The 12,164-nt window shown below is 43.8% G+C and overlaps 1 protein-coding gene across 1 annotated transcript in view; it reads right to left on the bottom strand.

Annotated features, from left to right (window-relative positions):
• Positions 1-2,559: 2,559 nt before the first annotated feature.
• Positions 2,560-12,164, bottom strand: part of adgrb2 (adhesion G protein-coupled receptor B2) — a 141,712-nt gene continuing 132,107 nt past the window's right edge. Inside the window, exons 34-35 of the mRNA XM_041955097.1 lie at positions 5,574-5,627; positions 2,560-3,087 (exon numbers count right to left, since the gene is read on the bottom strand). Coding sequence (XP_041811031.1) covers positions 2,911-3,087; positions 5,574-5,627 — 231 coding nt within the window. The 3' untranslated portion in view covers positions 2,560-2,910. The remainder of the gene's footprint in view (positions 3,088-5,573; positions 5,628-12,164) is intronic.

Here is a 12,164-nt window from a genome sequence, read left to right as displayed (position 1 = left end):
TTGGCAGACTTTCAACACAAAAAGGAAAACAAGGTGACACACTTACAGACTCTGAACATCAGCTTCACGTGTCGGCGTTTGCATCGTACCAGAGTTTAGCAGAGAAAAGTGTAAAAGATGATCCTTAGTTCTGGTGGCACATTCGAATGATCAGTCCAAATACCTCAGACCCATCGGACAGCATCTCACTTACCGTTCCCCCGAGGCCAAAACCTAAAATCGAGGCCTCACTGAGGTGAAGCCTGTCGTACTCTTCATGTGCAATGAGCAAAATACAGAAAAAAGTGACAAAATCTCAGACTGTGATCAAACATTCACGTTTCTTTCTTGTCCTTTCCTTTTTCCTTTCATCGAATCCCATTGATAAGTTACCATGGGAACAAGGCTTTGTAGAGAATTCATGTAGAGCTTTCTCTCTAAAACTTCAATATATATACTTATATATATATAAAAACTAAATTGTCTGTGTGAAGGTCAAATCTGTTTCCCCTGAGACTCATGTTTTCTTCTGCGGTGGAGCGAGACCCACTGGCTGAGACCGCAGCCTTCTTCTGTTTGGACACAATGTAGATCTGGATCCTGAGCCTCACAGGAGGTCAGGTGAATGTGACCTTAGCTGGGCGACGTGGGGCCGAACCTACAGTATGTCTCTCCTGCGAGGGGCAGCGGGCTGTAGGTTCGCCTATCAGCTGATGAGCTTGAAAGGTTAGAAGGGCCGCACTCTTGTCTCACCATCTGCGCTGTGCTGCACCACGACCACATTAGGGATCTTTAAACAGATGGTTTGAGGGCTGCATCGGAAAATGTCAGGACAAATCGCCATCCCCGGATAATTGCTGTTTTGAGCACTCCCCTTCTTAATCTGCATTTCTGCCTGCCTCTAGCTTTCTTGTTATGTATTTTTGGATTTTCTTCCTCGGCTACCATTTCTCTCTTTTTTTTCTCCCCGTCCTAAATTGTCTCTCATCTCTTTCTCCAGACTGTTAGATTAATGGGAGCTGCTTTGAACATCGACAGAGAAGTTATCAAGCCATCTATTGAATTCATCCTGCACTCTGACACTCTCTCCCTGTCGGCGTGCGGTGGACTGATGTGCTAATGTAGCAACAGCAGGAAACTGGTTGTCCTCTTTTAGCGACTGAAGTACGGATGTAGAATGTCAAGCAGTGAGCACTGGCTCTTTTTTTGGTGCTGTTCAGTCTGCCACCTTGTAGCCTTCTAACCTCTGCTGGCTCCCTCTCTGCCTTCCTATTTCGCTCTCTCTTTCTGCTGCTGCTGTGCTCACAGGCGCAGGATATAATCACAGGGACGGGGATCCATGCGAACGAAGAATTATACCTCTGGCTTCACTGCTAACGTCAAGATTTCATGCCTCCTGGTAGCACGACGCTGGGTGGGCAGAATGAGCAACGGAGGAAGAGAGGCGGGAAGGGAGGTGGTAGACAAAAGCAAAGGGAGGCATGTTTATCTTTAAATCCATGATGGGCTTCTGGGAAAAGGAGAAAATTTGGCTCAGGTGGTGTTTAGTTTCATACATTACTGGCTTAAAAAAGCTCCTCAGGTCACGTGAAGCTAACAGTAATTCCTCAGGTAGCCGCTAAACTGATCGGCTCTGAGTTTGTGCAGGATGAGAGATGCTAAACGGAGCTCGCGCCGATTCCATTTTTGCTGAAAATGACTTGAGATATTCTCTTTTCCAGGCATTAGTGTGATTGGTGATGGCTGAAATGGTTTCAGATGCTGCAATCCTGAAAGGCTTTTATCTCCAAGCGGCAGGGGAAAAAAGAAGGAGGAACGAGAAGGAGAATCTGCATGACGATCGCCATCCTTCTTTTCCCTCATGGGTGGATAACATGCGGCGCACATTACCTCAGAAAGCAAGCTCACATTAATGTGCTGCGTGTGTCCTACATCATTTTTTTTTTGTGTGTCAAAGTTCCACATGGGTTAATCCTCACAGGAAATGAAAAAAAAAAGAAAAAATAATGGAAAAAAAGGCAGCACAAGCACAAACCAAACCAGTCTGAAAATAAATCAATTCTTCTTGAACAGTTAGACCATAGAACACAACTCAGTTATTTCTTTCAATCGTATTATTTTTTCATTAAAAGTTTCAAAGCATAGGGGGAGGACATTTTTTTTTTCAACTAAACCATAGAAAATACACAAAAAGGGGGAATACAATGTTGACACAGAGGACGTGAGAGGAATGGATGGATAGGCCTGTTGGACCGGAACCTGAAAAAAGCAGAGAGGATGGCACATTTCAACGAGCAGCTCTTCCCCCGCCCCCCATCCCCCATCCATCCAGAACAACGGAGAAGAAACCGATGAAAAGAAAAAAGTAAAGTGTGAGACACAGAATGCTCCCGTAATCCATTAGAAGGGAAAGGAAATAAATGAAAGCAGGGTGCCTAGAGGGGGCTACCGGTGTGAGAAACCTCAGTGAGATTTTCTTCCCCTTGCTATAAAAAGAACTGAACGGTGCAGAAATATTCTTCTTTTTCTTTTTTCCCCCCCAAATCATCAAACAATTGAAAGAGATGTTCTTTTTTTTCTCCAGAATAAAATCAAGACATTTTTCTCAGAAATAAGTTTTTCACAGTTTTTGAAGTTCATTTAAAAATTTTTCGTCAGTCACAGACGTGTCAAGCCCCTGTTCTTTCTTTCCAGTAGTCTTTGTGAAAATATAGAGTAGAACAGTCTTCTTTCCATGTCTGTCCACTGCAGCGGTAAACTAGTACAGTATGGGATCCGACAGAGCACATTGCAGGAGATGGGGAGCAGTGTGTGTGAGCGGAAAATCACGGACTTATGTATAGCTTTTCAGAAGTTCAGTAACTCTGTGTGCGTCTGTATCCGGCATGAGCGTGTGTGTGTTCAGGTGAGTGCGTGTACGTCTGTGTGTCTTCACACTTCAGTCTGGAAGTCTCCCTCGGACGAGTCGGGTGTGTTAGCGGAGGAGGAGTCCCAGTTCTTATTGTGCAGCTCCATCCGGTCCTTCTGCTCCCCAGGCACGATGGACAGCTCGGGGGTCATGGTCTTGAAGCTGTCCCAGGAGCTCTGGTCCTCCGGGGTTGACTTGTCCTAATGGAAAAGGAGGACAAGGACAAGGGCCTCGTAAGGAAAAATAAGCCGCAAATGACGAGACCGTGTAGATGTAAGAAAGGCACCAAATCTCAGTTAGAGTGAAGTTCTGTTTTCATTCAACCTGGGTCTTATTTTGGTTTTGGACACCATTTAGCATCTGTGCTAATAACAGTCGCTAAAGTGTTGTCTAACAGGGCTTGAAACATGAGCAGTCGGATTAGCCAGACTTATTTGGGAGAGAAAACAGACAAAGAGGGCAACTTCCCAAAGGCCCCCGACTACCTGTGCAGCAAGAGCTTTGTGGTGACTTTATCGTTTACAAATTTGTTTCGGCACAATATAAACTGAAAAGCTAAGGACATCCTGCTTGAATATTTAATGCACCTCGACCACCGACAGTTCAGCAGAGATTTGAGTGTGCTATGCTAGCAGCGGCTTATGTAGCATCAACTGCAGATGAGGACAGTGCCTTTTTAACTCCACACGCCCAGAATTTTTTTATTTGCTTGTAGTCAAAGCCAGCATCACTTTATCAGAGGTTGCGTAGCTCCCACTGATTCACAAAACACTGACAAACACTACTCTCCAACACCTGTAAACACAGTTTGATGTGTAAAATCTTTTAAATATTCCCACTTGGTTTTATGTTTATGTAGCACATAATCTTAAATAAACACGCTTTCAATCAAATTAGAATCAAATTAACTTTGGGAAGCGGGAGCTGGGGCCCACAGGTCAGGGTCACCCTGGAGAACCATGGTGGGTTAATACTGCCCTGACGTCCTGCCTCAGTTTTGATTGACTTTACTTACCAAATCTTATAGACGTTTTAAGGGCTCCTACTTTCAGTTTTTCCAAAAAATAAAGTGGATTAAATAGTCTCTCTGCACTGTTTGCTCGTTTCCAAACTGTCTGATCATCTGACTGACTGTTTCTCGGCGTGTCCGACTTTGCAGCAACGTCATTTCCAAGTTTCAGCAAATAAATCCAGTGAGAACAGTCTCATTATAACGGATAGAAAAGATGACCAACACTATGCAATAAGACCTTAGGGTTGTAATTTTCCTTTCAATGAAGAACCTGAAAAACACTTCCCATGGCCAGATTGAGCCAGCACACAGATCTAGAGATGGACACATAAAAAAATGCACTCACAGAAGATAAATTCGATCTCGTGTCTCTAACCTTTGCAGATAGCAACACACACACACACACACAGAGGCCGACCACTCAGTGCCATTTCTTAGATGTTATTTAACCTCACACATACTGAAAAGCAGGAGCGTACATACCTGTAGTTCAAAGCACCCTTCCATCTTCCTATCCTCAAAAACTACCACTGTTCTGCTTTACCTCCCACCTCTCCCAATCAGCAAGCTTTCATACTAGCTGATAAAAGCATGAAACCTTGAAGGCTTGGAGGCCATGATCGCTGCATGTGGTCTGCTCATGTGCTCACCACGCATGTAAAATGCATGTTGGGGGATTAGCTAAAAACGGAATTAGAGGTAGCTTTATGCATCAGATAAGGGTCGTTATTCAAATCGGACTCATTACCGAAGTGGATGATAATGATTTCGCAGATTCGAGCTGGGAGAACCATGAGGGATCGCTATCCCAGGTGATTCCTGGTGGAGCAAAACACACGAGTAAAAAAAAAAAAAAAAAAAACTACTTGTGGTGCTTTTCACAGACGTGATGGACCCAGCTGCAGCAGAGCTTTTTGGACTCCAGGGAGCTGAATATTTCATACTCTAAATGAACATTAAGAGGATGATTATTCACACATGCCTTGCCGGACAATATATCCTAAGATGAGTGCTTTGAAAAGTGCACTGTAGAGGGAAATACAAACTTGCTTACCCTGCCAGTGGAGTGTGTATCTACATCTGTGTGCCTGTTTGTACATATGTAATCCATTAGAGAGAGAGCACTGCTGTACCTGCAGCTCAGCTGCTTTCATTCCGTTCTCTTGATATTCTTTTGCCACAATGACTCCTTCCCTACAATGCACCAACTCTTATAAAGTACTCACAAGTAATTCACTTCGAGCTATTCATGTCCTCAATCCCTGTCTATCTTTTCATCACACACACACACACAGAGACACAACTCATTGATCTGCAGTCGCACAGCACTCCCTTCCCCCCTTGCAGTGTGATGATCGTCGCCGGAGCGCTAGGGGGAAATATCTGCCTGATTATCATTCTCCCTGCGTCACAGCCTGACAGTTGGTAAAATGAATACAAAAGGCATAATCTGGGAGCCAATTTGCATGCTAAATGCTGGCGAAGGAACATTTTGTAATGCAGGAGTGTGGGTAATGCTGCAGTTAAGCCCAACTTTATCCCTAGGAGACTGGGCTAACGCGATTGTGTTGCCACTGCGTGTCTATCCATTTCTTTCGCCATCTCTGCCTGCCTCCATTCCTCCATCCCTTGCCCCTCTCGTTCTCTCTATCTGCCACAGACCCCTCTACTTACACTCGACGAGTTCTTTTCACCTCCGGCAGACGAAATGCTCCATCGCTTTTCCCTCTGTGGTGATGAAATGGGAGGGAGAAGACAAGGAGGGGGTGACGAGAGACAGCGAGAGAGAGAGAGGGAAAGAAAGAGAGAGAAGGGGAGGGGGGGTCATAGTCACTGACAACTCTGCCCTGAAACAACAGCATCGTCGCCACACCTTCAGCAGGTGAACGGGCAGTTGTTGCTTTGTGCTTACGCCTTATCCCTCCCCCGTCCCTCAGATCCCCCTCACCAGCTCTCTCATGACAAAATATAACACGCACAGGCTCACAACATGCACACGTGAACACGGTGCAAAAAAAAAAAAAAAACCTCAGCATGGTTAGACAGGCATAATCGAAGTGTGTTGGAACAGGCGGTGTCTTTAACATCCTGAGCTGTCAGAGCGAAGAGGAAAGCTGAGGAAGCAAGGACAGAGTGACTGAGAGATTCTACGTGCTACACACCACTAATACCAACTACGACTACTATAAAGGGGATGAAAGAAAGGATGTGGGTGTACAGGAATGTGATTCTGAAAGCTGTAACAGTGAATCTTCTGTGCAGTGCTGGAGGCTTTGGAGCTTATGTATTCTAAATAATGTTGAAAGAGGATAACTAATCCGGTTATTAGTAGATGGAAATGCTATCTACATTATCTGCATTATTGATTTGATACTGTATGTGTTAACACAACACATAAAAGAGTTAAAGCTAGGCTATAAAGTGGACATTGCTGACTCTGTATGTTCCGCCTCTGGCTTAAGCACATTAACTTCCTCTGCCGTACCTCTGCAGTGTTATCTATCGGGGGGTTTTTATGTTCCTGGCCTTTTTTTTTTTTTAAAGCAAACAGCTGGTTACAGCAACTTTCTTCTCTATGGGCGGTCTGTTGTTTTGGTCTTCCATGTACAGGTGGTCTGCAGTTCCAGGTGTTTTTGCTGGGTCAGGGTGTGAGCAGGTGACGCAACAAAAACCAGAAAAAGATGTCATGAGGCGTTTGAGGAGGGGGCTCACGTCGTTTGTGCTCTCTAAATCACAGTCTGCTTTAAGTCTGGGCTCAAACTGATTCCCTACAGCAGACTGGAGGTTTTTTTTTTTTTTTTCCCTTTGGCTAGAACTATCCCAGGGCATTGTAAAAAAAAAAAATAAATAAATAAAATAAAAGTCTCTGCACCACACACTTGTAAGTTTATGTCCTTATTTATGTTTGTTGTTCTATCAGTAAAAAGCAGCAGACAGTGGAAATCATTCTGTCTGGGTGAGCTGCTGTTTGTGTCAGTGTTTGGGAGTGTGTCTAAATGAGTGAGTGCGTGTGCAGCGGAGGACTCAAAGACTAACTCTTGGTGCTGCTATGTGAGAGTTCAGATTTTTCTGATCCACCAGAGATTTAAAACATTCCTGCAGCTCAGCACGTAGCCTCAGGGTGTCTTGATTTACTATCATACGTGCTATGCTCATTAGCTTGCTGAGCCTGCATGCTGAAAATGTATAGAAACTTTAAATAATTGGTGTACAGCACTTTGATACCCTAAGTCGATGTTTTGCTGGTGGGATCAGTGGTGGAATGCAAAGTACAGTAGATGAGTAACTTTATACTTTTCACTCCACTATATTTATCTGATGGCTTTAGTTTCAAGTGACTTTACTGGTTACCATTTCACAGGCAAATTTTACGCTCAGTTTATAAATATTTATAGACTGAATTACCCACCAGTATATAAAGTAGTAGCTCCAACTCCACATGCTACTACCACATTGGTGCTTAAGCTTTTTATTTAATACTCATATTTCAGTGTTTCTTCTTTTACTTCAGTACAGAATTTGAATATCAAAATATTTTCTGATATAAGAATTTGGAATAAACTACTCTTGTTCTTTCTCTTTGCTTTCTTTGCCTTCTAATATCACATAATTTCATCTCTCTGATAATGTCTTTTATTTGCTTTTGACTGTCCTGTCACAACATATTTGTTGACATTGTTTTATTTTTTTTACAACCATAAAAAAGCCTCTGAAAAGCTAAAGATGTTATGGGCGATAGGATGAACATAACCAGCCATCTGTGATTGGCTGAATTTATGACTCACTGTTTTTCTGGTCACTTTCAATCACCACTATGGCTGCCTTTATATTTCTGACTTATCAGCATTCAAGGCATCAAATGAGATTCATTAATCAACCTCTAAAAGCACAGTTTGTGCATCACCAGTGTTTGCAATGGAGCAGGCAATATGGGTTTTCATTCAGTGATGGTGTACCTGAACAATGCCAATCATTAACAAATCTCCCTCCATTAGCCGGCTGATGAGCCCTTGAGCAAGGCACTTAACCCCCAATATGCTCCCCGGGCGCTTGATGCAGCAGCCCACTGCTCCTGTGTGTTTCACTGCATGTTGCATGTGTTTCAATCAGCAATGGGTTAAATGCAGAGAAGCAATTTCCCAGTTTGGGATTAATAAATAAACTTAAACTTAAATCACCTGGGGGTGCGTTAAAGGACCTTCCATTATACCTCTACATAGCACAGCAGGGGCAAATGGAGCTAATCACAACAAGACCCCAGCATACACTGTCTATAACCGATGGGGAAATGTTTGCCTAATCGTCCAGCACTCGAAGTGTCAGGCAAGGCGCACGGTTTTTCAGAGAGAAAATGCTGCAAGCTGCAAGCTGCAAGCGTGACAAAGCCAAGTGAAGAACAGTTTGTAGGGATGGAACACACTCGAAAAAGGTGCTCCTGCACCTAAACCCATCTGGAGAAGCCTCTGCTAGTGTTGGTGGATGAGACCCACCCTCTGCCACTCAGTCCCCCTGATTTGGACCATGGAATGAAAACTGTGTCTGGAAGTGGGTGAGCAATGTGCCAGGCTGTCTGTGGGAGATGAAGGGGGGGGAGGACAGGTGGTTGCGGGTAAGTGGGTTAACTTTACCTTTGTTGACTTGGATGCCCAGGGTTCTGCTGACTGTCTGGCTACATTCAAACTGGGACATGACAACAAGCATGCAACACAAGGCCCAGTCAGCCAACAAAGGACATTAAACAAACAAACAACAACATGGGGGGAAAAAAAAAAAAAAAACAGAAATCAATAAAATGTGTGGCAGTAAGGAAAAGTAAAGACTCACATGAAATAAACTTAAATCACATTTATAGATGAAGTAAATGAAAGTAACAGCAAGAGCAGACAGAGTGGATACCAGAACTGTAGTGTTACAGCTGTCAGTGGGCTTTGGGTCATTGAACCAGAACTGGGCTACTCGAAGGTTTCTGTGTGTTTATTTCCTTCTATCGTCAAGATAATGATAGAATCCAGACTGCCTATTCAGCACTGGCATAATTTATGAGGGGGCGCAGAAACAGACTAACTGGGCATAGCAGTCTTTAGCACCATTTACCCCTTAGCTGGGAAGGAATCTGTGTCACAAGTAATAAGGCCCTTCAAAGGAGCCAAATCTGGAGAATGTAGGGCAAATAAATTCCATTAGTGCAACACATTGCAAACAAACGAGCAATCAGACACACAGACTTGGTTCACCGCCGTCTGGGCCTGTGCAATGCAGCGCAATGCAATCCAAGGCCAGTGCTCCTATGGTGAGAACTGTTCCAACTAGCGAGCCGGCCCTTTTCACCTCCTTTTAATTGGCCCAAGGACACTAAATGAGCTAAATTAGTATTGTGTCTCTTGGTGCACGAAGCCAGTGTTAGGCTTGTTCCGCCTGGGCTAACCGTCCCCTCATTAGGAGCCACTGATAGAGCCAGTGTGCTAAAGCTACACTCCGCCAGCCCTCAGCTTGCATGGGCAATTTGCGTGAAAGGGCGAAAACAGTTGATGAGTTTATACTCGCCACGGAGAAGGGGGCAAGGAAATAATTAAAAACAAGCTAATGAGAGGAATTAATTATTCAATTAATGCCTGAAACGTGCCACCGAGGGCTGAGTTTAGAGGGAGAAATGGGAAAATGAGGGTGACGGCAAGAGAGAAAATGTCAAGCCGTGAGGATGAATAGAGGGGAGAATGAGATATGAAGAGGAAGAAGAGGGGAGGACTTGGTTTATTGCTAGAATGTGAAATTGAAGCCCCTCAGCCTAATGCCAGCAAATTGACTATCAAGACCTATGGGGTTTTCAAGTGCAGGCAAATTGCCCACCCTGAATCAACAAAAATGGAGTCTTTGTCATTTCAAATTATATATCTCCATTTTACACGAGACGTCCTCACAGCATACACATTACCTTAGCTAAATTTCCCTTCAGTGGCCTGAAAATTGCTGGAATATCAATAACAGCCACTAATGTTAACCGTGGATGCATAAAGAGAGCACCCCAGGTCTCACCTCACTTTTATGGGGCAGGCTAATGGAAGATCCCTCTTAGACCACAATATATTTCCATATGTAGCCAAGAGACTAGGCTCTCATCGTAGAATTCAAACGCACGCCTACGGCCACTTAGACTGAATTCCAAATACATCTTTCATGATCGAAAATTTGCTCGCTGTCCCGGCTCTGATTTAGCATGTGTGAATTCACAAGAAAGCAAGAGTACTTGTTTCCTTTGTCTTTTTCTCCATCCCACTGTGTTCTGCACAACTCCTCACTGTCTGTCTGCAGAGGGAAGCCAAGCACGCTTCATTTCATCAAGAACACAGCAGACGACGGGATGGAAATATATCCCATTTGAGAGCTAAAAAATGCATCAGCTGGGCCATTACGCAGCGCCAACTCTCTCTCTCCCTCTCTCTCAAACCCACAACGTCCATCCCACTCACAGAGAGGCACAACACTGCATCATTGGGCACTGCATGCAAATGCATGCTACGACCTTCTGAACCCTGTGGAGGGGATAGAAAACAACAGGCTAACTCCACAGTGACGGAGGCCAAGAAGCTGTTCTAAATCTAAACATTAGCGCGGGCAGTAATGCTGATACATACTGTGTTACATACACACTCACAATCCACTCCATCTCTCAGTAACCCCACTGACTCCATTTGTATCCCATCTCCATTAGGAGAGACACAATGAAAATGGACTGCATCCCCCAGCTAGCCATATGGCCCCTGCCAGAGGAATCCACTGTACGGAAAACAGAGCAGGATTTGAATTTGTTTTCATCATTAGCATTAATGTGAAGCCCACTTTCTATCCACTTCAACAGAGTATAATACAAGGGTTACCACTGCAACAGATATTCTTCTCTTACGGGGGCAGACAACTGCATACCTACACCAAAACACTTGATTCAAGGTCAATAGCTGCTGTTGTGATGTCAACAAAGCAAAGCAACAGCTAACAACCTACAATCAATCAGCGTAAGCTCACAGCAACCTTCCTGGCTACTTCCAGAATGCAAAAGGGTTGCTATGCATCTTACTGCATTAAAAATGCACACAGACGTCTGAAACCAGCAGCAGAATTATATGTCTATGTCACAGCCCGCAACTGACCTTTGTTAGCCATAGTTTGCCAGTAAGCCATTTCGCCGACTAGATTTTAAAAGGTCACGCATACGTTATTCAGAAATAACAACACAATATGTAACAGAGGGCAACATGAACATTTATTTTCAGACTACAGGAAAAGCTGCGCTAGCCTCAGCAGGCGCACAGAAAAAACAGACAAGGTGATTTTCAATATTGAGGTTAATGGGGATTCTTGTGATGTAATGTCTGCCTTCCCCTTCCTTCTAGTCACATCTCTCCCCATGTATTCAGCATAAACCTGAATCATCACTTAGCAGCCTCTCGCTGTAAACGTGGTAAATAAAGGGATTAGCAGTATCTGGGCAACATAGAGTTAACAACAGTGTGAGTAGGTGGTATGAAGGGACAATGAAAGACAAGAAAAGCAGAACTCAAAAGAATGTGGATTCTGTCTGTGAAGGCACATGTAATACCAAAGACCACGTTAAGCCCACTGCACTTACACAGAGAATTGGATAAGATGTGAAAGTGGTGTGTGTGGAAGCCTGTGTGTGTGTGTGTGTGTGTGTACATTTGCATTTGATATTTTCTGATATCCACTCATCTCCCCAACACAGCCAACACAGAGATCCTACCTTTCCAGAGAAGTAAAATGGATCAGGTCTCTTCTGACCCCATAAGCCTTTGTGATATTTCCTAGAGTCTCTCATCAGCACCCATACAAAGTGCATCGTGTTTGGCCCGTTTTAGTGCCAATGAGCTAGTTTATGAGCAGAATATCATGCTTTATGAGGTGATTATAAATCGGTTTGGATGGGTCATTGTCTTTATGAACTGATTTATCACTTGGTTATAGTGTTTAGATCATAAGCTTTAATTCAGGCACTGAAATAGGCACAATGAGTGTATGGATTGTCACACCACACACAATGGTGCTACAGCGATGACAACACAACCCAAAACAGCAAAACAACAACAACAAAAAAGTCCTTCTATGTTTTGTTTTATCATGAAAGATAAATCCAGTCCTGCATCAACCCACCTTACAAATCCATCTTTCTGGTTATAGGGATTCCTGATCGGATATTTCAATGCGGATTTGTATGGGACTTGATGGAGGAAGGAGAAGTAGCATTCATTATAT

Source organism: Chelmon rostratus, chromosome 16 (genome assembly GCF_017976325.1).
Source record: "Chelmon rostratus isolate fCheRos1 chromosome 16, fCheRos1.pri, whole genome shotgun sequence".
Lineage (NCBI taxonomy): Eukaryota > Metazoa > Chordata > Actinopteri > Chaetodontiformes > Chaetodontidae > Chelmon > Chelmon rostratus.
This window is presented reverse-complemented; position numbering and strand designations above follow the sequence as displayed.